This window comes from Salarias fasciatus, chromosome 23 (assembly GCF_902148845.1).
Source record: "Salarias fasciatus chromosome 23, fSalaFa1.1, whole genome shotgun sequence".
Lineage (NCBI taxonomy): Eukaryota > Metazoa > Chordata > Actinopteri > Blenniiformes > Blenniidae > Salarias > Salarias fasciatus.
Genome location: NC_043766.1, coordinates 605504 through 631392, shown reverse-complemented (window position 1 = coordinate 631392; position 25889 = coordinate 605504). Strand labels below are relative to the sequence as shown.

Here is a 25889-nt window from a genome sequence, read left to right as displayed (position 1 = left end):
GCATTTTTTTCAATTAAAAAAGTTATGTGAAATTAGCGGCCCTGGAGGCTGAGGAGGAGGAGGAGGTGGAGGGGGAGGAGGAGCCGGAGCGGCGGGTGTGTGTTTGTCGGGAGCTCAGTCAGGCAGACAGTCAAGGAGCTCCGGAGTTCCAGCGGCGACACTTTGGAGCGGGAGTGCGGGGGGAAAAACTGCGTCCGAAGCACGGGAGAGCTCAGCCTGGGGATCCGCCATGAGTTGGGGCACGGAGCTGTGGGTAGGTGTGCCCGACCGGCTCCCCGGAGCCTCCGCGCCCGGCCGCTGACACTGCGGTGACTCCCGGTAGGAGTGGTGTCGCTCCAGCAGCTTTGTGCGGCTAGCGGTAGCAGCTAGTGGCTAGCGGTAGCGGCTAGCGGCGGAGGCTAGCGGTTAGCGGTAGCGGCTAGTTGCGGAGGCTAGCTGTTAGCGGTAGCGGCTAGCTGTTAGCGGTAGCAGCTAGCTGTTAGCGGTAGCGGCTAGCTGTTAGCGGTAGCAGCTAGCTGTTAGCGGTAGCAGCTAGCTGTTAGCGGTAGCAGCTAGCTGTTAGCGGTAGCGGCTAGCGGCGGAGGCTAGCGGTTAGCGGCGGAGGCTAGCGGTTAGCGGCGGAGGCTAGCGATACCGGCTAGTGGCTAGGCGGTAGCGGCTAACACTAAGCTAGGCTAACCTGCGCTCCTCGGAGGCGGTGACAGCAGAACAATGGGCAGGGCAGGTCCGGCTCTCAGCCGGGCACGCAGCCCCGGGCCGGGAGGGGATGGGATGGGATGGGAGGGGGGCGCTCCGGGGCTCACTCCCCGGCTTTAACCCCGCCCGTGCCCCGGTGAGCGGCGGTCTTTTGTTGCTTGTCGCCTGGTAGAAGTTGAGAAGTTGTGCTGGGCTGGGAGCGAGTGTCACACCCAGGAGGAGGAGGGAAGCAGCCCTCCTGACAGCCACAACCAGCCCCTTTGTTGTGGATGGACACAGCTATTCAATGCAAAAAACAAACAAACAAACAAAAAAAAAAGAAACATGTGATGTGCTGTGTGTAGACTAATCTCCCCTTGTCCGCTGATGGGATTAATGTGTTGGCCATCTGATGTCAGATTAGAGATTATCGTCCAGAAGATACTGTGGAAAACTGTTGACTTTGATGCTTTTGCTCTTTTTTTTTTTTAATCTTTTAAGACATTGCAAAGCAAGTGAGGAACATCCTATTACGGCGCTGGCTTCCTGCCCTCTGACACACACAGTGTTTGGCTGAATTAAAGCTCTGTGTGTGTGTGTGTGTGTGTGTGTGTGTGTCAGGATGCTGCCATGCTGCGCTCCGGTCTGTCTGGGTGCGAGGTGAGCTGAAGGCCAGCCGGAAAGACAACAAGAGGCCGACGGGCGGTCGTCTCTACCGGCCGAACAGACTGAAAGACGGGCCACCGGGCGGACAGCTCCGGCTTCTGTCCAGCTTAGTTTTGGGACGTCGGCGCGTCAAATCTTTCCAGGAAGTCCAAACTGAATCACCACGGCCAGAAATGTTTCCAGCTCTCTCTCGGGAGCCGTGACTCGTTCAGCTGCTGTGTTCGCCAGCAGATGAGGTCTCGGTCTCTTCTTGACGCGCGGAAAACTGGAAAGCTGTCTCGAATTTTTCCCTCCAACTCCAAACCCAGTGATTACGCCGAGCGTCGGCCGCCGTCGGTCCCAGATGGAACGTGTCCTCCAGCCGGTGCCCTCTGGTCGTTGTGTACTAAACACACCCGCTGCCGGCTAAACCTGCTCCCCTGCTGCACCGATGCTGTCCGGTGCCTTGATTTTGCTCGTCCGTAGCGCACAGGGTCAAAATCTCGCGGGTAAATAGACCTGTCGAAAATGTTTGGACTGCGATAAATTGTGCTCGTTGTCTTTTGTAATCGCTGGCACCGTTGTACAAAAACACCGGAGACTTATTTGGGGTCTGCTGGCGTAACTAGGACAGCGCCATCTCCTCCTCCCCTTGCAGAAAGGGAAACAATGTTAATTCCAGCGACCGGAGTTTTCCCAGGCCGGCGGAGCCCCAATAAATACGGGCCCCGCGTTGCTCATTTGCATATGCACCGGCTGCCTGCTCAGCATGGAGGGTTTCTGGTTACCTAGAAACCAGAACCCCCCCCCCCCCCCCCAACCATAATCTGTCAGGTAGTCACAGGCCGTTAACATACCTCAATTAAGTGATTGTACTTAAGTCTACACCGTTTGATGACTGGAACCTACTTCCTGTTTCTCCAAACTCAGACCGAGGGTTTGTTGACATTCACACAATGCCGGAGGAAGTAATTATCCTAAACACAACAACGGGAGTGTCTCCAACTGCGCGAGGGTTTATTGGATTCCGGCCGATATAAAGAAGGAACGGCCGTAAAGTGAACATTGTGTAATTGCATGCATTTGCTCTTCCCAGCTGAAATTGTGTTTGTTTTAATATATTGATCAAGTATAATTTCTTTTTATTCTATTTCAAATTTAAAGGATAATTTATTCCTGTTAAACCAAACATTTGATTTTCCCCCCAAGTTCCGTATTGACCGGTCCAGAACAGGAAATATTGGTGTCGTCCGCAAACAGCATAATCTTAGCATGCATGCATGCATGTTTGTGAGTCCCGGGACAGTTACGCAAATCAGATTGATGGCGAGAAGAAGATCAGCGTCAGCACAAAAAAAAAAAAAAAAAAAAAAAGTGCTGCGACCCTGCTTTGACAGGCTGTTAAGAACAAAGAAAAAAAAAAAACAGCTGCGTCCTTTCTTTACTCGGGCATGAAGAGATTTGGATAAGATTGACCTACATCTTCCATATCCAGTCGTTTCTCTCCGGTCGAACCAGTCCGTCCGGGCGTGCACGCGGGGGACAATGGAGGCGGTCGGGTTGCTGCGAAACCTGACGTTGCGCCTGCCACAGACAGGAGTGCCAAGGTGCGAGTGTGTGTTTTTGAACGTGACAGAAAGCTCGTTGGACTTGGATCGCCTTGGCAGTTTGTTTACGTATAGTCCTTGCGCGAGGCTGACCCAATGCCACACAGAATCCGGTGGCGAGGAGCACCGCGGTCACCGGAGATAGCGCCCGGAGGCTCGCGGTTAATGTTCGACTGACCCACCTCTGAGTCAGGACCGCAGACGCCGCCTGGCTTCAGTCAGCGATTGCCGCCACGTTCGGGAAACTGCTCAAAGGTCAAAATATGCTGTCTGTAGTCTTGATCAGACCTCTTGGTCCCCCATTTGAATTTCGTTCTGCAGTGTTGAACGGCATCTTCTTGGTAGTAATGTTCTGACTCATTCCGTTGTTTACGCTGAATTAATAAAAGGTGTTTGGTCGGTAGAAATCGGCGTTATTTCACTTCACATAACCGCTGTCACTGCAACTGGTTTTGTAGGGAAGACGGGCTGATACTGGAGTCCAGCTCTCTACCTCCTGCTGCAGTCTTGTTTTCCTTACCTCCCCTTCTTTAAGTCTGTCTCACACACACACACACACACACACACACACACACAAATCTTGTCTCCTGTGCTGCATTCTTGGAAGAGACTTGTTGTGTTTTGGAGGGTTGGGGGTTGTTTTCCAGGAGGATGAGCAACACACACACACACACACTGAAGACAGAGCCTGGGGGGGGGGGGTTCAGTGTGTGTGTGTGTGTGTGTGTGTGTGTGTGTGTGTGTGTGTGTGTGTGTGTCCTCCCTTGAATACCACAGTGTGTAATTACTCCATTGCTTTCTATGCTAATTCCCCCTCCCCCTTTCCTGTATTGAGAGTTTTTGTAGAGCACTAAATGTAATTGTTGGATTCTGTTTTTCTATATTGAAAGCCGCCGTGCCGCAGGTGTCATACATTTGCCTTGTGCGTGTTTGGTTTTCAAGGACCAGTTTGATAATCTGGACAAACACACCCAGTGGGGGATCGACTTCCTGGAGCGCTATGCAAAGTTTGTGAAGGAGAGGCTGGACATTGAACAAAACTACGCCAAGCAGCTACGGTACACACACACACACACACACACACACACACATACACACGCACAGTGTGAAGAAAAAAAACCCACTGAGCCTCTGCTTGTCCTTCTGCTGTCTTTCAGGAGCCTGGCGAAGAAATATTGTCCAAAGCGGTCCAAAGACGAGGAGCCCAGGTGAGGAAAGCAGCGATTTCATGAATTTGAGGAAAAGCCACGGGCCTCTGATTAGGCCTGTAGTACCTAGAACCCCCACACGGGGTCCCCAGCTGCTACCCTCTGCCATAGAGGAGGCGGGTTCCTGACCTGGAATGGCCATGGCACTCTGTTTCACCTCCAGTACCGTCGTACTCCAGACTGGTCTCCACAGCCTTGGTCTGGTCTTGGTCTGGTCTTGGCCTTGGCAGGCTCTGGTCTTGGTCTGGTCTCGGCCTTGGCAGGGTCTGGCCTTGGCAGGGTCTGGTCTTGGTATGGTCTTGGCCTTGGCAGGCTCTGGCCTTGGTCTGGTCTTGGCCTTGGCAGGCTCTGGCCTTGGTCTGGTCTTGGCCTTGGCAGTGTCTGGTCTCGGCCTTGGCAGGCTCTGGTCTTGGTCTGGTCTTGGCCTTGGCAGGCTCTGGTCTTGGTCTTGGTCTGGTCTTGGTCTGGTCTCGGCCTAGGTCTGGTCTTGGCCTTGGCAGGGTCTGGTCTTGGCCTTGGTCTTGTCTTGGCCTTGGTCTGGTGTAAGCTTTGGCAGGCTCTGGTCTTGGTCTGGTCTTAGCCTTGGCAGGGTCTGGTCTTGGCCTTGGTCTGGTCGTGCTCTTGGCCTTGTTCTGTCTCGGCCTTGGTCTGGTCTAAGCCTTGGCAGGCTCTGGTCTTGGCCTTGGTCTGGTCTTGGCCTTGGTCTGGACTTGGTCTTGGTCTTGGTCTGGTCTTGGCCTTGGCAGGCTCTGGCCTTGGTCTGGTCTGGTCTCGGCCTAGGTCTGGTCTTGGCCTTGGCAGGATCTGGTCTTGGCCTTAGTCTTGTCTTGGCCTTGGCAGTGTCTGGTCTCGGCCTTGGCAGGGTCTGGTCTTGGTCTGGTCTTGGCCTTGGCAGGCTCTGGCCTTGGTCTGGTCTTGGCCTTGGCAGTGTGTGGTCTCGGCCTTGGCAGGCTCTGGTCTTGGTCTGGTCTTGGCCTTGGCAGGCTCTGGTCTTGGTCTGGTCTCGGCCTAGGTCTGGTCTTGGCCTTGGCAGGGTCTGGTCTTGGCCTTGGTCTTGTCTTGGCCTTGGTCTGGTGTAAGCTTTGGCAGGCTCTGGTCTTGGTCTGGTCTTAGCCTTGGCAGGGTCTGGTCTTGGCCTTGGTCTGGTCTTGCTCTTGGCCTTGTTCTGTCTCGGCCTTGGTCTGGTCTAAGCCTTGGCAGGCTCTGGTCTTGGTCTGGTCTTGGCCTTGGCCTTGGTCTGGTTTTGGCCTTGACTCCGTCCCCGTCCCGTCCCGTCCCGGTGTCCTGGTCCAGGTTCACGTCGTGCCTGTCCTTCTACTCCATCCTGAACGAGCTGAACGACTACGCCGGGCAGAGGGAGGTGGTGGCCGAGGAGATGGCCCACCGGGTGTACGGGGAGCTGCTGCGGTACAGCCAGGACCTGAAGGCCGAGCGCAAACACGTGAGTGGAGCCCCGCCCCCTGCTGGCCGCTTCCTAGTTTACGTCGCGTCCAGGTAATAGCTCACCCATTTTTACTGCGCTGGACTCCTGTAGATATGAGACGGCAGATCAGTGTGTGTGTGGCACAAAGTCCACGTCCATTCATGTTTGTGTTTATATATGTGTGTGTGTGTGTGTGTGTGTGTGTGTGAGCAGCATCTCCAGGAGGGCAGGAAGGCCCAGCAGTATTTGGACCAGTGCTGGAAACAGATGGACAGCGTAAGTGTCGAGGGCGAACGTTGGTCCAGGAATGAGAGAGGAGTTCATTTCTGGAGCTTGTCAGCTTTCAGGAGAGGTTAGAAAGACAGCAGACATGCTGCAGTCTGTGTGGTCTGGACGCCTGGACTGTAATGTCTCAGGTATTCACTGCTTCCTGCACACTTAACGCGACCCAGATGGGCCGGCAGGAAGTCCGCCGTCTCTCTTCCTGTGCGATTCATCCGTCAGACACCGGAAGTGAAGACGGCGCATTATAATGAGGAGCGTTTTGGAATCCTTTGATGTGCTTCCTTTTTGTTTTCTTTTCTTCTTCCAGAGTAAAAAGAAGTTTGAGCGAGAGTGCAGAGAAGCAGAGAAGTCCCAGGCGACCTACGAGCGGTTAGATAACGACATCAATGCCACCAAATCGGAGGTGGAGAAGGTGAGCAGCTGCTGTATATGGCGTTATTGCTTTATAAGCTTCTCCTTTCTTTGTGCTTTATTACAGGTGAGAAGGACTCCTACTTCTTTAATCTACAGCTTTGACGTTCGGGTGTCCCTTTTCAGGCCAAAGGTCAGTTCTACCTGCGGACCCACATGGCCGACGAGAGTAAGAACGAGTACGCCGCTCAGCTGCAGAACTTCAACGCGGAGCAGTGGAAACATTTCAACAACGCCATCCCACACATCTTCACGGTGAAGGGTTTTTTTATGCTGACGATACGGGGGTTTGCTGCTGAGGCCCCGGGTTTCATGCAGGACTCTTGTCTTCTGGGTCTCCTCTGCCACAGAACCTGCAGGACATGGACCAGCGTCGGACCGTGAAGCTGGGGGAGTCGTACCGGAGCTTCGCCGAGGCTGAGCGGCGAGTCATCCCCATCATCTCCAAGTGCCTGGAAGGGATGGTGTCCGCCGCCAAGTCCGTGGACGACAGGAGGGTACGTAGGCGGCGCGAGGACCGGGGGGACGCCTTCACGGCCAGGAGAGCTGACGGCGTCTGTCCTCTCAGGACTCCTCCATCGTCATCGAGTCCTTCAAGTCCGGCTTCGACCCCCCGTCCGACTTCCCCTTCGAGGACTTCAGTCAGAACCTGAACAGAACGGGCTCAGACGGAACCATCAGCAGCACGCCCAAAGGGGAGCGGGACCGAGACGGGGCCCCGGGGCCCCGGTTGGACCCCAAGCACCTCACCGGCAGAACCAAGAACAAGCTGTGGCTGTTCGGGAAGAAACCGAAGGTAACCCACATCTGCAGGGGGAGTGTTGGCGTCTCCATCGGCCCCTCCTCAGAGGACACGGTGTACTCCCCCTGACGCCTTGTCTTTGTCCTCTCCACCAGTCCCCCGCCCACTCCCCTCCCCCTCCCCCCTCCTCCGCCTCCCACCTCTTCTATTCGCCACGCTTCAGCCCCGACCTCATGAGCCACTATCTGTCTGAGATAAAGACCACAGTTCCCAGAATCCCTCAGAATCTGAGGGCCCTGAGACGAGGGGTGAGCCGGCGGCGTGCTGAGTGGTTTTCTTTCCGTTCGGTGGTTTTGCTGTGGAGGGGCGTGGAGTTTTGTCTTGCTGTTTGCGCTGCTGCTGTTTCGGGAGTGGGTGGTGTCTGAAACGGTGTGTGTGAGACCACTAACCAGCATCCCTCCTTCTCTTCCTGTCTGTTTCTGACCACAATGTAACGGCTCAGTGGTCTGTGAAGACGGTAAGTGACCCTCCAGTAGAAACCCCGACCGCGTAGAACCCCCTCCCGATAGACCGGGCCGAACCGCTAGTGGTAGAACCCTTCTTCCTTTCTGGGAGTTCTCCTCCCGTCTGTCAGGGTTTTCTAAACCCACACCTCTCTGAAAAGCTCCCAGGAGGAGGTAGAGACAGGAGGTCAGGGGGGTCAGCAGGAAGCTTCCGGAAAGATGGAATCTAGACTCAGAGTTCTAGACTCAGCGTTCTAGGCTCTGAGAGTTCTAGGCAGTGAGATTTGTGGGTTCTGAGAGTCTCGACTCTGATATCTCTAGGCTGTGAGAGTTCTAGGCTCTGAGAGTGTAGGCTCAGAGTGTTCTAGACTCAGAGTTCTCGGCTCTGACAGTTCTAGGCAGTGAGATTTGTAGGCCCTGAGTCTCGATTCTGATATCTCTAGGCTGTGAGAGTTCTAGGCTCTGAGAGTATAGGTTCAGAGCGTTCTAGATTCTGAGAGTATAGGTTCAGAGAGTTCTAGGCTCTGAGAGTATAGTTTCAGGGAGTTCTAGACTCTGAGAATATAGGTTCAGGGAGTTCTAGACTCTCAGAGTATAGGTTCAGGGAGTTCTAGACTCTGAGAGTATAGGTTCAGAGAGTTCTAGACTCAGAGTATAGGTTCAGGGAGTTCTAGACTTTGAGAGTATAGGTTCAGAGAGTTCTAGACTCTAAGAGTATAGGTTCAGAGAGTTCTAGACTCTGAGAGTATAGGTTCAGGGAGTTCTATACTCTGAGAGTATTGGTTCAGAGAGTTCTAGACTCAGAGTATAGGTTCAGGGAGTTCTAGACTCTGAGAGTATAGGTTCAGAGAGTTCTAGACTCTAAGAGTATTGGTTCAGAGAGTTCTAGACTCTGAGAGTATAGGTTCAGAGAGTTCTAGACTCTAAGAGTATTGGTTCAGAGAGTTCTAGACTCTGAGAATATAGGTTCAGAGAGTTCTAGACTCTGAGAATATAGGTTCAGAGAGTTCTAGACTCTGAGAGTATAGGTTCAGAGAGTTCTAGACTCTGAGAGTATAGTTTCAGAGAGTTCTAGACTCTGAGAGTATAGGTTCAGAGATTTCTAGGTTCTAAGAGTGTAGGTTCAGACAGTTCTAGGCTCTGAGAGTATAGGTTCAGAGAGTTCTAGAGTCAGAGTTCTAGGCTCTGACAGAGTTCTAGGTTCAGAGAGTTCCACAATCAGTTCTAGGGTCAGGGAAAGGCCTCGACCGTACTAGAGTTCTGGGAAGTGTCAGAGTTCTCTAATATCTGAGAGCTGCAGACTGTACCAGAGTTCTAGATGGTATGAAAGCTCCAGCCTGTGTGAGAACGCGTTCTTCCAGGGGAGCCGCCGGTTCTGTAGAACCTCCTGAACGTTGAGGCTCCTTAGAACGGTGATCCTGGGTTCACATGGGTCCACTCGGTGTCTGATGGGTTGACGGAACGAGTGTCCATGTGCCACCCGGGGTTCTAGAGCGTCCTGTTCCTCCAAAACAAAATACTGGCAGGTGGAAGTAGTTCAGCAGTAGAACACCGTCGATAGAAGTGGAACCCTGTTGAGGAACTCATCAGAGAACCCCGTCTGTCCCGCCAGGCGCCGTCCCTAGAGGACTTCAGCCACCTGCCCCCCGAGCAGAGGAGGAAGAGGCTGCTGCACCGAGTGGACGAGCTGCAGAGGGAGCTCCAGAAGGAGACGGACCAGAGGTGAGGACGTGCGGGGACGGGACCCGGCGTCCTGCTGGCTTCACCGTCACCTGTGTGTGTGTGTGTGTGTGTGTGTGTGTTCAGAGACGCCCTGAACAAGATGAAGGACGTGTACGAGAAGAACCCTCAGATGGGCGACCCCAGCAGCCTGCAGCCCCGGATCTCCGAGACCATCTGCAACATGGAGAAGCTGCGCTCGGAGATCCACCGGAACGAGGTGCGAACCGCCTCCTTTTCCCCCTGACGCCGACCCGGAGCGGCGAGCCGTTCGGTGACCCGGCGCCGCCGCCGCCGCTCCGTCCTCTGTTTGGGCAGACGTGGCTGTCGGAGGTGGAGGGCAAGCAGAGCTCCAGAGGGGACCGGAGACACAGCGCCGACAACCACCACCCCGCCCCCCAAGGCCGGGAGAGGTAAGCCGCGAACCGCCGCCTCGTTCCCGGAAATCCGGCTTTCATGAGCGAGCTGGTTTGACTTCGCAGCCCCGAGGGCAGCTACACCGACGACCCCGGCCAGGAGCAGCGGGCGCCGCCGCCGCAGCGCCGCCCCGCCGCCGGCCCCGCCCCCGACGAGTTCGACGACGAGTTCGACGAGGACGACCCGCTGCCCGTCATCGGACACTGCAAGGCGCTCTACTCCTTCGACGGTGAGCGACCCCACCCACCCCTCCCACCGCCGCGAGCGCGGACAGGCTCCGCCCACCCCGCCGCCTCACCCCGCTCTCCTGTGGTTTCAGGTCAGAACGACGGAACGCTGGCCATGGCGGAGGACGAGGTAACGCCGCACTTTCGCCACGGCGCGGCCCACAGCGGTCTGACCCTGTCCCCCCTGTCCCCCCCCCCCCCCCGTCCCCAGGTGCTGTACATCATCGAGGAGGACAAGGGGGACGGCTGGACCCGGGCCCGGAAGCAGAGCGGCGAGGAGGGCTACGTCCCCACCTCCTACGTGGAAATCACCATGGAGAAGAACAGCAAAGGTGCCGTCACCTACATCTGACGCCGCCGCGCACGCGTGTGTGTGTGTGTGCGCGTGTGTTTTTACACGTTTTTAAGTCCAATCGATCAATAGGCTTCAGATTTTTTTTACATCACAAACACGATTTTCTTTGTTTTGCCTTCTTTCCAGTATTTTCACCTTTTTTTTTTTTTTATCGCGGATGTTCAGCCTGAATTCAAACTGTGATTATTATTTTTTTTTTTTTATCTGACTTGCAGTGTGTGTGTGTGTGTGTATGTGTGTGTGTGTTTCAGTTCAGCTTTATTTATAAATCTGCAGGTACAACACACAGACTTTATCCATATATTTTAATTCTATTCAGCAAAAAGCTAAATATTCTGTTTTTTTTTCTTTTATCGGAAAAAAAATTACATTCGTTGTTGATTCCTTTGACGAGTTCGCACCCCAAAAAAACAAAAAAACAAAAAAAACTACATTTTCTAGTTTGTTCCTTGTTAAAATGGGTGAAAATCACTACATTTCCCACCATTCCTGGTAAATATCGTGAGTTTGGGGGTCAGAGGAGCTCAGAGTGTGTTTCGGGTTTTGATATGTCTTGATGAACGTCGCGCCCCTTTTTCAAATCCCGAGCCGCTCCTTCTTTTATTTTTCAGTTTGTTTTTTTTTTGTTTTTTTTCTTTCCTTTCACGTCGTAATTTATACTGATGTAAATATAAGTCATTTTTAAACACTAAAACCTTGTAAAACAAATGTTTTGCTGATGGGAAGATTTCTGAGAATGTTTGAGTCGTTCCCTGTGTGTGTGTGTGTGTTTGTGTGTGTGAGTGTGTGTGTGTGTGCGCGTTAACGCTGTCTCTCTCCGTGTGACTGCAGGTGGCTCCTGAGGGCGGCAGAGTGGCCGGGCGCTGTGATTGGCTGGTGGAGGTTCTCTCTGATTGTTGGTGGTAGGGGGGAAAAAAAACCCGGAAGAGAGACATAGAGAGTAAGAGAGAGAGAGAGAGAGAGAGAGAGAGAGAGAGAGAGAGAGAGAGAGGAGGACGTCTCCATCACCACCTTCCTTTTCATGTCTGCATGTGTGCATGCCCTCATAAACCAGGAAGAGTGCGCGCGTGTGTGTGTGTGAGAAGCGACTCCTCCAGAGGTCAGAGGTCAGGCTCAGGTGTCAGGGTCAGTCCACTAACCGCCGCTCACTCCCATCATCCCGTCTGTCTGCCTGCCTGCGCCACTCTGCCCCTCACGCCTCCATCCTCCATGCGCGCGCGCGCGTGTGTGTGTGTGTGTGTGTGAATGTAATGGATGTGTTCGGGAACGTGTGCTTCCCCCCGTTCCACCAGCAGATGGCGACTCTGCCTTAAGACTCTCTGCTCCTCCAACCACTACTACTTCTTTTTTTTTTTTTTTTTTTTTTTTTTTTTTTTTTTTTCCAACTCCCATGTACTCACTCGGTGTTTGTGAATGTGCGTGTGCATGACACTCGTGCACGTGTCTGTGGATGATCTGTACATATTAACAAGCAGACGCGTCGTTGCTGAATGTTTTCAATGGTGATTGATTGATTGATTGATTGATTGATTGTTTCTTGGGGTGGGGGGGGGGGTCTGAACTGAACCGATGCACTTTGCCCCGAAGCGGCGCGGCGTGGCGTTTGGACGAGTGGCGTCCTGCCGAGAGACACGCGAACTTGATTACCCTTGACCACTGCGTAAAGGAGGCGGCCGGACGGACGGGCCGCATTTTCTACTCTTTTCTACTCTTGTGAAGACGCCGCTGTGCACATCAGAGGAAGCAACTGCACGTTTCCTTCGTCCTCAGTCGATCTGAGTGCATTTAAAAGCTACCTATCTTTTCTTTTTTTTTTTTTTTTTTTAAATGTCATTTTCCATATAAGCAGCCTGTTTCCATTTCACAATAACAATCGCCATAACTTCTCACTAATAATTGTAAAACAAACAAAAGTGACTTCGATGTCTTCAAGTTGCTGGTTTTGCTGGACGGACTGTCCAAAACCCAAAGATCTTTGTCTTTTTGAGGTTGAATTTCTCATTCCAGAATGTTTTTTGGATTTCCGTTTTCTATACGCGTACGCATGGACTCTCTGCCCTGCTCTACGTCGCCGCCCGGTGCACAGACGTCCACACTGCAGAGACGAAACACACCAAAACCTTTTCTTATCAGCAATATACATGTGAAAACTCTGTGTGTGTGTGTGTGTGTGTGTGTGTGTGTGTGTGAGAGAGAGAAAGAGACCAATGGCAGTACTTCTTATACATCATTGTGCACATCTTTTTTTTTTTTTTTTTTTTAACTTTGAATGTCGTCCGACACTCTGTGAACAAAATGCGTTCTCTGTTCTTCTTCTCTTCCAAACTGTCGTTCTAATAAAACAAGTAGCAACAGGAAAAAAAAAAAAAAAACCCAGCGTGTCCACGTTCTTCCATGGAGTCATTTATTAAATTTTACCGCAGTGAGTCCGGAATATAAACGTTAAAATTCATCCACATCTTTTATTTCTTTACAGGAAATATTTACAGGTCATTATTAACAGGCTTTTGTAGTTACTAGTTTTTCAGGGAACAACAGTTGTAAAGGGAAAAAGTGGCTTCTCTAGTCATGAGTGTTTTGGAATTTTAAATAAGTGAACCATCTCCTGACCTCTGACCTCCGACCTGAGCTGCTCTGAATCTGATCAGGTTCACCGTCTTTCTGCTTCGGATCGGGAGGGAGCGGAGGGATCCGTCCCCGTCGTGCTTTGCGCTGTGACGCTGGCGGCCCCACCCAGCGGGAACCCGGCGTGGTTGAAATGGACCCTGATGGGATCGGCGGCAGGGCCCCGCCCCCTCCGATCGTTCCTCTAATCAGATTGGAGTGTTTACATGACGCCCTGCTAACTGGATCAGATCAGGGTGTGCGTCGTGGGCGGCGGTGGCGGCTCCAGTTTCCGCGACAGCGCCGTGAGGATGAGGTTGAACTTGTCGTGGCGGTCGGCCTGGTTGACGGCGGCGCCGCGGCTTCCCCACAGCAGACGCATCTGGAATTCCGTCCTGAAGACTTCCAGGAGGTCGTCGTCGCACTGGAACCCTGCGGAAACAAACCCGGGTTCTTACTGCGGTCCACAGGAACAGAACCGACGCAGGACGGCGTTCCACCTTGCAGGGCCTCCTGAGCGCGAGCCGCGTAGGCCTGGGCGTGGCGGGCGACGCCCCGGGCGGCCTCCAAGTGGCGCAGCATGATGTCGCAGCCCTGGTCGCTAGTCTCCCAGAGCTCCGCCCCCTCGGGCGCCACCGACGGACGCTCCATCAGAGCGAGGAGGGGCATCAGCAGGGGGACGCAGACCGCCGCGGGAGGCGAGGCTGGGGTCAAAGGTCATCATCAAGACAGATGAGCGTCTTTCCTGTGAACATGAGAAGAGGACGGTAGCCCCGCCCCCTGGTGGTCCTACCGGTTCCTTCGTACAGGTTCTTGTAGAACGGCTTGAGGACCTTCTGGTAGGTGATGGCGGTCTGGGTGAAGTTCCTGCGCAGAGTCGTCCAGGTTTCCTCCAGACGGCTGATCTGGACCCAGAGCAGTTCCTTACCGACTGGACAGTTTGGAGACAGTAGCAGTCCAGACCCTCCAGACCCCGGTACCTGCTGCAGGTCCAGAGCCTTCATCAGAGCGGCGAAGGCGAACAGGTCCCCCACCGAGTCCTTCAGCTCCGTCGCCACCAGGATGACGCGGTTCAGGGTGGACGCCCGCTCCTCCACGCTGCCCGTGCAGCCCAGGATGTCCACGGCCACGCCCACCGCCATGGTGTGGTGCCTGACGGACGGGGGACAGAGGAGGGTTACCCCCGGTGGCCGGCGGGTGGGGCGGAGCCGCCGGGGCGGGACTTCACCTCTCCATCAGGTCCAGCCGCAGCCGGCGGCCGTGAGGCAGCGTCACCAGCTCCAGACCGCTGGACACGCCCATCTGGCGCCGGGCCTCCGCTGTCACCCCGAGGATGCGCGCCACCTGGGGGGCGGCGGGAGGTCAGTGTGTGTGTTTGTGTGTGTGTGAGAGTGTGTGAGGATGTGTACCTGGCAGTCAGCCTGCAGAAGGTGCCGGGCGATGCTGCGGTGGTCGTGGCTCAGCAGCAGCTCCTTCGCCCTCTTCAGCACCGACGTCTCCAGCGGCTTGTTCTCCGGAGGCAGGAGGCGGGACAAGAACCGGGCTGGCCTGAAACCGGACTCCGTCTCCTCTACGGGTCGCTGGAACCGGCCCTGCCCACCCCCTTCCTCCTCCTCCTCTTCCTCCTCCTCCTCCTCCTCGCTGGAGTCCTCCAGGGCTGCGATGGCGTGATGGTAGGAGGTCCTGTCCAGGCCCCGCCCCCCTCCGCCCTCCCTCCTCAGCCGCTCCACGTAGCTGCAGAGCTGGTCTTCGGGGTGGGGGTCCTTCGGGGCGGGGTGGGCTGCTCCCACTCCGGGGGGGTCTCCTCAGGATCCGCAGGCCGGACGCCTTCGGGGGGAGGAGGCGCAGAGGAGGAATGATCGCCTGATTAGTGGCTTCCTCCAGACCGAGGACCGTAGTGTTACCTGCGCTCCTCCAGGAGGAACTGGGACCAATCCCGGGCGAGGAGTCCAGAGGTGGGGCGGCAGGGCGAGCCAGGGGCACCTTGCTGGGTTTGGGCGGTGGTTTTGGGCACAGCTGGCTGTCGGAGCCTCGGATGGCCTGGCCTGGACACAAGTACTCCATCAAAGTCTCCGTTTAAGGGAACACCTGAACCGTGTTCGATACCCTGGTCTGGTGGCCGTAGTGCTGCTGGTCCGGCTCAGAAACCTTCCTCACCTGAACCCGCGAGGGGCTCGGCCAACCTCCGGGACGCCGAGGGGCTCAGCACAGGCTCGCTGCCGGTCCGGAACACCGGAGACTTGTGGCCAGAGGCCGGCAGGAGCTGGTCAGGAGACGGCCGGGGCTCGGCTCTGTAGCCTGGAAATGAGACGGCAAGAGAGCCAAGAACTCAGAATGCAGGGTTAGAAATCATTCTGCCCCTTTCATCCGCTCAAGACGCCACTGTTTGCTCACCGAGTGGCAGGAAGCTTTCCGACTGATGGGCCTTGAGGGGCCGCCGCCGCTCTGGGACCTGGTTGAGACTGGCCGGCTGGCTGCCGCAGCGGTTTTTCAGCCTGCGCGAAGAACATCGGTAAAGGCCGGATGTTCTCCAAGACAAGACACTCAATCGCAGTTTCCTGTTCCTGACCTGAGCTGGCCGTTTCGTGCCGGGCCGTCGTCCTGGCAGAGGGCGCCATCGTGCACGGCATTGCGTCCGTCTGCAATGTTGAGGCTGAGGCGCTTGTGGCTCCGCCTCTCGCTGTGCTCCTCCTCCAGGCGGCGCAGCGGCAGCGTCCGGTTGACGGGCTGGAAGATGACGGCTCCCGCCGGCTGCAAGGCCACAGGGACACTAAGCTTTCACCGGCGCTCCGCACCACAGAAGAAGAAAGTCACCCCGAGCGAGTCTGGCCGTATGCCGACGACACCACGCTGTGCGTTTCTCTCCAGATTAAAAAGCCACAGAATTTAAGAAGACAGAACTTGATTTTATTTTAACCTAATTATCATTTTACTGGTTCTAATAATTTGGAGTGCCAGAATTATTTTTTTCTAAATTTAACCAGTTTTAATCTTTTCTAAAATTTTACACTTGATGAAAATTCAGAACATCCCCGATAACAGAACCAGGGATTGGTTCTGTGTTATCCTGTCACACAGCGGCGTAAAGGTCCTTTCTTTTAACGGAGAACACCGGCTTGTTTCCACAAACACTGAAGAACACAGGCGGAACTCAGAGACCAGCAGTGATGATCACCTGGGAGAACTGAGGAGCAAGACACAGCTGAGAACAGCCAGAGAACAACCAGAAAATAGTCAAAGAACAGCCACCAGAGAACAACCAGAGAATGGTCAGAACAGCTAGAGAACAGCCAGAGAACAACCACAGAATAACTAGAGAACAGTCAGAACAGCCAGAAAACAGTCTGAACAGCCAGAGAACAGTGAGAACAGGCAGAGACAAACCACGACAACCACAGAACAGCCAGAACAACCACAGAATGGTCAGAACAGCCAGAAAACAGTCTGAACAACCAGACAACAGTCAGAACAGCCAGAGAATAGTGAGAGCAGCCAGAGAACAGTCAAAACAGCCAGAGAACAGTCTGAACAACCAGACAATAATCAGAACAGCCAGAGAACAACCAGATAACAGTCGCAACAGTCAGAGAACAGTCAAAACAGCCAGAGAACAGTGACAACAGCCAGAGAATAGTCAGAACAGCCAGAGAACAACTACAGCAACCACAGAATAACTACGACAACCAGTTAACAGCCAGAAACAACCAGAGAATAGTCAGAACAGCCAGAGAACAACCAGATCAGCCAGAGAACAGTCTGAACAGTCAGAGAAGAACCAGAACAGTCAGAGGACAACTATGACAACCAGAGAACAACCAGAACAGAAAGAAACAACCAGAGAACAGTCAGAACAGCCAGAGAACAACTACGACAACCAGAGAACAGCCAGAAACAACCAGAGAATAGTCACAACAGCCAGAGAACATTCAGAACAGCCAGAGAACAACCGGACAACAGTCGGAACAGTCAAAACAGCCATTGAACAGTGTGAACAATCACACAACAGTCAGAACAGCCAGAGAAGAACCAGAATAGTCAGAAAACAACTATGACAACCAGAGAACAACCAGAGAATAACTATGACAACCAGAGCACAACCAGAACAGCCAGAAACAACCAGAGAACAGTCAGAACAGCCAGAGAACAACTACTACAACCAGAGAACAGCCAGAAATAACCAGAGAATAGTCAGAACAGCCAGAGAACAACTACGACAACCACAGAACAGCCAGAAACAACCAGACAATAGTCAGAACAGTCAGAGAACAACCAGAACAGCCAGTGAACAGTCTGAACAACCAGACAACAGTCTGAACAGCCAGAGAAGAACCAGAACAGTCAGAGGACAACTATGACAACCAGAGAACAACCAGACAACTATGACAACCAGAGCACAACCAGAACAGAAAGAAACAACCAGAGAACAGTCAGAACAGCAAGAGAACAACTACGACAACCAGAGAACAGCCAGAAACAACCAGAGAATAGTCAGAACAGCCAGAGAATAGCCAGAGAACAGTCAGAACAGCCAGAGAATAGTCAGAACAGCCAGAGAACAACTACGACAACCAGAGAACAACAATGACAACAAAAGAACAGCCCGAGAACAACCAGAGAAAAGCCAGAGAAAAGCCAGAGAACAGTCAGAACAGCGAGAGAACAACTAGAGAATAACCTGGGAACAGTCAGAACAGCCAGAGAATGTTCCGTTTACACCACAACAGTGAAAAGAGAATGTCTGTTGTGTTGTGACTGTCTGTTTCCATGGTAACGCGGAGCCTCTACAAATGAAATTTCGCCCTCTGCTTCTACGGAAGCGAAGGAAAATCCAACTGTTCTGAAAATCTTCCCTCTCAGGAGAAGACCAGTGAGAACCATGTTTTCCTGTGTGTTCTGACCACAGCGCCTCCTGGTGGCCCCACATGCTCACTACCTTGTTTTCAAAACGGTGCCATGTGCAACTTGTCAGAGAACAGCTGAGAGACTTCTCCTCTGAAAGGCGCTCTTGTCAGCAGAACGTCAGTGAAAGACAGAGTGAAAACTCGCCTGGGATACCGGTTTCCTGTTCCCCACGTAGTATCTGACGAGCGCCGGCACGCTGTGGAAGGCCTCCTGCTCCAGCCGGTACTCCACCCTGGAGTATGCCTCGTTCAGCAGCACCACCTGCGGCGGACAGAGCCATTAGTTAGTCCTCCCCGACGGTTCCCCGGTCTGATTCCCGGTCCGTCTTGACGTCACCATCTTGTTGATCTTGAAGTGCTGGCAGGCGTTCCTCCACTGGCACGTCAGGACGTAGTTTCCTGGACTGGACAGCGAGTCCCGGACCAGGAAGTCTCCATCCCGCTGCACCAACTTCTCCGCAACCTGGCGATCAGGTTCGACGGGTTTTCAGCCGGGCTTTGACTCACATCTGAGTGTGTGTGTGTGTGTGTGTGTGTGAGAGAGAGAGTGTGTGTGTGGGGTGTGTTACCTGTCTGGGAATTTGCCCGTGGTACCACGCGTGGCTCCTGGGCTCCTCAGAGTTCATCTTCAGCTCCTCCTCCAGCTCCCGGCGGAGCGTCTCTGAGGGACAGTCCAGGATGAACTGGTCCCTGGAGAACTGCAGGAACACACACACACACACACACTGACACACACACTGCTTCCCTCTTGGCGTCTTGCCAGCGATATGGCGCCCTGCCTCCATACACACCTTCACCTGAGGTACCTGAACACACACTCCACCTCCGGACGCTGGCGAGTATGTGATTCACTCCTCACTCTGTCCACCCTGGTTCTGGTAGAGGATAGTTATTCAGACCCTGTTGTAGGGGGTAGGGGCTCAGACCCTGGTTCTGATGGAGGGGAGGGATTCAGACCCTGGTTCTGCTAGGGGGTAGGGGTTCACACCCTGGTTCTGGTAGGGGGTAGGGATTCAGACCCTGTGGTAGGGGGGTAGGGATTCAGAGCCTGTGGTAGGCGGGTAGGGAATCAGACCCTGGTTCTGGTAGGGGGTAGGAATTCAGACCCTGTGGTAGGGGGTAGGGATTTAGACCCTGGTTCTGGTAGGGGGTAGTTGGCTCTATCTTCAGAAGGTTCCCACCTTTCCTGTTTACATCCAGATAAAGCTATCCTGTGTTTCCTGTGGGGATCATCCCCCTGGTCTCCAGGGTCCTCTCCAAGACCCTCCATGCCTCTGAGTCTCAAAACAGGACTCAGGACTTTATCCCACTGCTTTCCATTGTCCACGGCTGTCCGTGTCTCAGAGTGTCTCTTGTGTCGCTGTGGTTAAATCAGACCAAGTCCCGCCGCCGGGCTCTGAACCTTGGCCTGGAACCAGAAGCCCTCTGGCGGTCATGGCAGCACACAGTGCCGACGCATGTTTCATTAATGCCACAGAGAACATATGTGACCAACAGAGCGCTCAAAGCACTCTGGGTACAACACAGAATCAATACCATTCTGACACAACGCGACGCTGACACTGATATGATGTGATCCCAATACAGCACTGACCAGACACGGGTTCAATACGGACCCCTCCATACAGATTCCACTCAGTACTGACTGGAAGTACTGATACTCTGGTATCAGTAACTACTCTGGACGCTGGTCTCACCTTGGCGTTGATGACCGAGTTCTTGTGGTAGAAGCAGCACAGAGCGGCGGTCAGAGCCTTCAGGCTGCATCGCTCTGACATTCTTCTGAAGTTTCCCCCCGACTTCAGGGCGCTGTGTTCTGGCTGTAAATGCCAGGCTCAGTTACCGTGACGACGCGCCCAAATCACCGCCGGAACGACCACGCTCAGTGCCGAGTCCCGGAGGACAGTCCACCGGCGCCGTCCAGCAGGGAGCCCCATCGCCCGGCTCTCGGACTGACAGCATCCTCTCCTCCAGCCTGCTCGCTGTCTCTCTGCCCCGCCCACCCACGCCCATATATGGACATGTGGGCCATGTGGGAGTGGCCCGGAGGCGGCGCGTCCCGCCCACAAGAGTCCTGATAAATATCCATCCATTTCTTAGTTGATGGCCGTTGAGCAATTACACCCACACTGTAGTTAGGGGCTGTGGCTTTCCCACCAGTTCTCACACACACACACACACACACACACACACACACACACACACACACACACAGACGGAGGGTGATACCTCAGCATAAACAAGTTAAAAGTGTTCAGGAAATGTAGCCTCTAATTACAGTGAACTCTCAACGGATCCACAAAGGAAACACACGCAGAACGTCGCAGGCACGTGCACGCTCACGTGCACGCACCACCCGCCAACCACAGGAGCCCCAAATCACCGGCTTCGCTATAAGCGTCTACCTTTAAATACACACACCCACCGGCCGCTCCGGGAATGCTCAGGGAAACAACGCTTGACGGAGCACAGCACGCCGAGGTTCTGTGTGTTCCATTCCTGTTGAGCGGAAGTGTCCTCACGTGCACGGCGAGCGCCAGTCTGTAGGTTCTGACCCAGATCACAGCATTGATCAGCACCCACAACAGCCTCCGGCTAAACCACTAAGCGAAATGCTGGTCAGACACGTATCTGATGATCGCCGCATTGACCGACTGGCAAAGAAACAGACGTGTCCGGGAGTGAACCTGTGCAGCGAGCAGGCCGGGAGCGAGGGGGGCCGCGCCTGCAGTACCTCTGTTTGACCACAGGGCGGTGCAGATATAACACTGCACCAGTCTCAGAGGGGATTAATCTTTAAGCTAATCAAGACACTTCCTCCCCTGCAAGCATCCCGTCGTTCTCAGCTGGACTGTACATCATCCACCACAGCCAAACAATGCAGGGATCACACACTCACTCACACACACACACACACACACACACACACACACACACACACACACACGGACGAACATGTGTTTCTGTCCGCAGTGGAAATGTAAACACACCTGGAGCGGCTACACTTTCACACATATTATGTAATACCTGCATACAGTAGCTCCACATGTACACACACACACACACACACACACACACAGGGTGATGTCGTATGCCTGGAGCCTTAATCTGACTAAAGAGACACACACACACCCAGTGTGTGTGAGGTTTACCTTTCACGCCACACTGTCAAACTTCTACAACTCCACCCAAACGGCTGAATTCCAGAACTCTGCAAAACGACACAACTGAGTTCTAAAGAAGACCGCCAGGAAACGGCGAGACCGAAAATGCTCTTACCCTGACGTAGTCCAGCGTGGCATCGAGGCCGGCGGCCGGCTCTCTGGGGAACAGAGACAGAGACAAGGTCCGGTTCAGAGAGAACATTCCAGGTGAGTCCAGGTGGGTCCAGGTGGGCCCGGGTCCTCCTAGGTGGCGGTACGGCCCGGTGGAGGCATGGCGGGGCTGCAGGAGGGGCTCAGCGGAACGCTGCTCCAGATCCTCCAGGTCTCACCAGGCAGGTGGAGACGAGACGGAAGACGGTTCGAGTCTGAGACTAGAGTCCCTGCTCTCTCTCTCTCTCTCTCTCTCTCTCTCTCAGTCTCCTCCCCCACCATAACACACATTGCAGCCACACGCCTACTCTTGAGAGTACGCTGACAATTTCACAGAGACGTCACAGGACACACACACACACACACACACCGTCAGACTTCAGGCACACAAACAGTTAGAAAAGTAATAAGTTACATCGTCCATAACACTCCCAAGATATTGAGAATATCTTGTCCCTTGATAAGAATGGACTTCTGGTTAGGCTCAAGGGGAAGAGGTAATTAGCTCAAATCCCTGTCCACATTAGCAGGGGTTGCTGGTTTAAATCCCTTAAGCCCGCCCCGGCGTTCCCACGGGAATATTAGCACGCTCCGTTACTGAGCAGGCCGAATGCGTTGAGCTGTTTAATGTGGCCCCAGATAATGAGGGGGATTTAGTTATGCAACCACACAGAAGCCCCCTTTCACAACGGCGTGTGCTTATTATTCCCAGAGAGCTCGGGCTGGAGGCGGAGCCACCGCCACTAAAAACAATTATACACACACAATCACTCAGATTTCACTAGTTGTAGTTCGTTTTTGTAGTGTAGGCAAACACGGAGTTCCACAGGGTTCTGTCCTAGGACTTAAACTGAAATTAAACATGGGGTTCCACAGGGTTCTGTATTAGGACCTATACTCTTCACATTCTCCACGTTTGCTGGAAAGAACATCATCAGGAAACACTCCACTAACTTCCAGTGATATGCAGATGATCTACCGCTGATCAACTTGCCAAACTAGAAGTTTGCGTTAAAGAACACGCCGGTCGGAGTGGGCTAAGTGTTTCCGTCTGCTTCTCGTAAACGTCTCGGTCCATCCCTCACGCTTGTGGAAGGGCTCAGACTGGAAGGATCTAAATAAAGAGCGGCGGAGGAGTCCAGACTGCAAGACGCTGACCGCCGCTAAATTTGAAGTTTTGTGCTGAAACGCCATGAAAGTCTTGACTTTCTCCTCTGCTTCCGCGGCCACAAAACACAAAGCCCCGCTGAGTAGCAGAGGAAGAAGAAAAGACAAGACGGGGAGGGAGACGCACGTCAGGAGAGAGAGAGAGAAAGCTAAAATAGGAGGAGTGGGAAAAGGCAGAGACGAGCGGCACTTGCCACAGTCCTTTTTTTGGCTGCTGTTGTTCTTTTGACTTCACCACACAATACTGAGCCGGACCACAGCTGTGCGTGCGTGCGTGCGTGCGTGTGAGTGCGTGTGTGTGTGTGTGATGGAAAAGAGCTGACATGCAGAGTGGGCGGCCCACAGAGGTCCGTGTGTTTCTGGACTGGGGGCCCCCTGGTGGTCTGCAGCAGTACTGCAGACGGGCCGAGACCGTGAGACGTTATTTCCAGTAAGTTTTACATCTTTATGTTACTATCAAAGCTAGATATACTAGATATAATTGATCAGTTTTGCATATTTATTGTTCATTTCTTATTGTATTTTACCCAATAAAAAGCTTATTTCCTTTGCTGTTTGTGTTTTATGGCCCGTTTCCTTCACACTTTCTCCCGGTCCGCCCTGCTCGCCTCCTCCCCTGGTGGTCCTCGAGCTGCCCTCGGGGGGGTCAACGAGAACACAAACGGACCAATCAGGCCCCGGTGCAACATGAGGTCAGAAGTCAAAGGTCGACCGGCAGAAAGAGCGATGGAACGTCCAGACCCGGGGGAGGGGGTGGCTGGTTTAAGAAACAACCCGTACCACGCACGCTCTGAACACGAACACTGGAGAACATCGGTGGAAATGAACAGTGACCTGACATGCAGCAGAAGAAATCCGGCTCATCTGATTGGTGCAGACTGAAGCCGGAAGTCCCGCCCGATTTAAAGTCTTTTTTTACCATCTATCAGTCAGTGCGGTTTCAGGGTGTTTTTAATCAGGAGTTGGATTATAGAATTACAGTCTGAGCTTGCTGTTTACATGGGAAAAGCTGGGGAAAAACTGTGAAGCGTTCTGATTGGACGGGGCGGCCGTGACGTGGTGACGTCTCCCGGAAGTAAACGGCGTTTTTCTCTCTTTCTTCGTGGATTAACGTCGCCGAAAACTTTGTAAATGTCCTTGTTATTACGCGTCCCTCGATCTGCTCGCTTCACTGCATCCAATCCTTCTAAAACTGCCGTTAAATAGTCGAACCGCGGACTGCGGGCCGCCATCTTGGAATATTACGTCATCACGGCGTAGCATGCGCAGAACCACCAGGATGATTAAGATAATTCCGCTTCCAGAGGAGGGTAAACCCGCCGGTGTATTTGGATTTAAGCTTCATTCTGAATACAGTTTTCGTGGAACGTGCGAATGTGTGTCTACCTGTCGCTGTGGAAGTCGTCTGCAGGCTTCGGGAGCGCCGAGGCGGTCGGGGACTGGACCCCCGCGGAGTCCCCGTCCCGGGCGGAGCTTCCCGGCGGGACGCCGGCCCCTCCCCTCTTCTGCCGAGGCAGGGTCCCGTGGAGGGGGCCGGGCTCCGAGCGGCCGCCGCCCCGTCCCGGAGGGAGGCTGGAGGGGCGACCACGGGGCGACGCCGGCATGTGTGAGTATCAAAACTGTCTGAAACTGCTTCGACGTCTACTAACTCACCCAGGTCTGGAGCTGAGGAGGTCCATGGAGGTGACCAGGGAGGCCTGGAGCCTCCTCCGAGGCAGGCTGGAAAAACGCCCCTCCGCCATGATCCTCCACTCTACACACACACACACACACACACACAGTGGCAGCCAAGATTAGCCTCATAAATATTGAATGGAGGTGTAAAAGTTATTTCTGCTCCCCTCATAAACTTCCTCCATCACTGCTCGTCCATCCGTCCTTTCCAGAGAAGAACAAGACGCGTACGTTTATCTTGATCTGAGCTCTCTGCCGATGATGTTCACGTCGGCTGGATTCCCATACCAGCGGCCGGTGACGCCCGGCAAAAGACCGGCGCTCTGCGTCTGCGTCCGTCGGTATTTTTAGCAGCAAACTCTGGACATGAGAGCGTGAGAAAATACTTGAGATACTTGAAGCTCCTCCAAGATTTCACTGGGGCGGCTTGGGGAAGACGTGAAGAGAGGCTGGCTTTCACTGCAGACGGTACCCAACTCGAAAAAGGTCTACGTCCAAACCCTGGGTCATGGCCGGAGGAAGGAGACGGCAGACGAGAGTTCTTGAAACGAGTCGAGGCGGCTCGTCTGATCCTGGTTTCCTCCCATTAGAGGTTTCCCCCGGCTCTGGGACTGGGAGGAGCCCTCGAGGGCGGAAGGGATTACATCTTAGAGCAATTTGGGTTCCCTCACAGGAGCTAATAACGCCAAGGAGATCAGTGTTTTCAGACTGACTGACAGATCCTGCTGTACGAGAGGATTCTTCCTTCTGACCGTACGTGAAGCGGCGTGAGGACGTGAAAACAGGAAGCAGAAACAATGTGGATCCGAGGTGGATCCTCCAGTCCACGGCCCGGTTTATCCAGCTGTTGAGTCTCCACCGTCCTGGGAGAATCAGAAAACATTCACGCTCCAGACAAAACTCTGAGGGAAGCTCGGTGCCCTCGCAGAAGACCTTGGACTGTGAACAACAACACACACACACACACACACACACACACACACACACACACACACACACACACACACACACACGTGCACGCGCGGTGGGAAAGTAGCGCAGATTAACAGGAAGGGGAAGTGGTCATGTAAACATTATGGAGGATCGCCATCATAAAACTAACATCTCACAAACAGCTCAGATAGATTTAAGAACAACGAAGAAATGAGAAACTGTGCTGTGCTCACTTTAACAGACAAATGTGCACGTGCGCACACACACACACACACACACACACATCTAATTGAGAGCATGGACACAAACATCAGCACGCTTGGAAATGAGGGGTTTCCTTCTCATCCTGGCTTAGAGACGTTTTCCTGCTACGGCATGCAGACAATAAGGCCCACACACACACACACACACACACACACACACACACACACACACACACACACACACACAGAGGCCAGAAGTGAACAATGAGAACAACTGTCACATGACTGCTGCTGTGCAGAGACGCTCTTTGTTGGAGACAGAGAAGTGTCCTACTGCGCTCTTCAGTGTGTGGGACTAGCATTGTGTGTGCGTGCGTGTGCATGTGAGTGTGTGTGTGTGTGTGTGTGTGTGTGTGTGTGTGTGTGTGTGTGTGTGTGTGTGTGTGTGTGTGTGTGTGTGTGTGTGTGTGTGTGTGTGTGTGAGACGCATTAATGAGTCCACTATAAAATCCCACAGCAGCAGCAGCTGCTGTTTCATGCGTCGGCCTGCCTTTCCCACAGAGGCTTGCTACAAAGCTGCGGTGTTCCTTCAGTCAGTTCATCAGTTCATCAGTCCGTCAGTCCGTCAGTTCATCAGTTCATCAGTCAGTCAGTCAGTTCATCAGTCAGTCAGTAAGTCAGTTCATCAGTCAGTCCATCAGTTCATCAATTCATCAGTGTGTCAGTTCATCAGTTCATCAATCTGTCAGTCAGTCAGTCAGTTCATCAGTTCATCAGTCCGTCAGTCTGTCAGTAAGTCAGTTCATCAGTCAGTCAGTTCATCAGTGTGTTAGTTCATCAGTTCATCAATCTGTCAGTCAGTCAGTCAGTTCATCA

At 53.6% G+C, this 25889-nt stretch overlaps 2 protein-coding genes across 4 annotated transcripts; one reads left to right on the top strand and one right to left on the bottom strand.

The window, feature by feature from the left end:
- Nucleotides 1-111: 111 nt before the first annotated feature.
- fnbp1l (formin binding protein 1-like) lies at nucleotides 112-13735 on the top strand. 3 transcript variants are annotated; one of them, XM_030082658.1, is made up of 17 exons: nucleotides 112-253; nucleotides 3870-3985; nucleotides 4085-4135; nucleotides 5429-5576; nucleotides 5772-5834; nucleotides 6151-6255; nucleotides 6381-6509; nucleotides 6605-6751; nucleotides 6823-7050; nucleotides 7152-7304; nucleotides 9112-9221; nucleotides 9306-9438; nucleotides 9537-9631; nucleotides 9701-9864; nucleotides 9955-9992; nucleotides 10074-10194; nucleotides 11049-13735. In XM_030082658.1, the coding sequence occupies exons 1-17, from the start codon at nucleotides 230-232 to the stop codon at nucleotides 11057-11059; spliced, it is 1836 nt and encodes a 611-aa protein (XP_029938518.1). In that variant the 5' UTR covers nucleotides 112-229; the 3' UTR covers nucleotides 11060-13735. The 3 variants fall into 3 exon arrangements, with proteins under 3 accessions (XP_029938518.1, XP_029938517.1, XP_029938519.1); XM_030082657.1 differs by having other exon boundaries at nucleotides 10074-11127; XM_030082659.1 differs by lacking the exon at nucleotides 7152-7304 and having other exon boundaries at nucleotides 10074-11127.
- On the bottom strand, nucleotides 12599-24445 carry LOC115381358 (breast cancer anti-estrogen resistance protein 3-like). Its single transcript, XM_030082663.1, is given in 18 exon segments — nucleotides 12599-13253; nucleotides 13322-13525; nucleotides 13615-13726; nucleotides 13802-13973; nucleotides 14050-14165; nucleotides 14231-14601; nucleotides 14604-14684; nucleotides 14726-14866; nucleotides 14979-15119; nucleotides 15216-15316; nucleotides 15391-15572; nucleotides 17868-17984; nucleotides 18060-18185; nucleotides 18292-18420; nucleotides 21002-21044; nucleotides 23590-23775; nucleotides 23857-23956; nucleotides 24109-24445. Coding segments are annotated over 17 exon segments (2496 nt in total). The 5' UTR covers nucleotides 23946-23956; nucleotides 24109-24445; the 3' UTR covers nucleotides 12599-13068.
- Between the last annotated feature and the right edge of the window lie 1444 nt (nucleotides 24446-25889).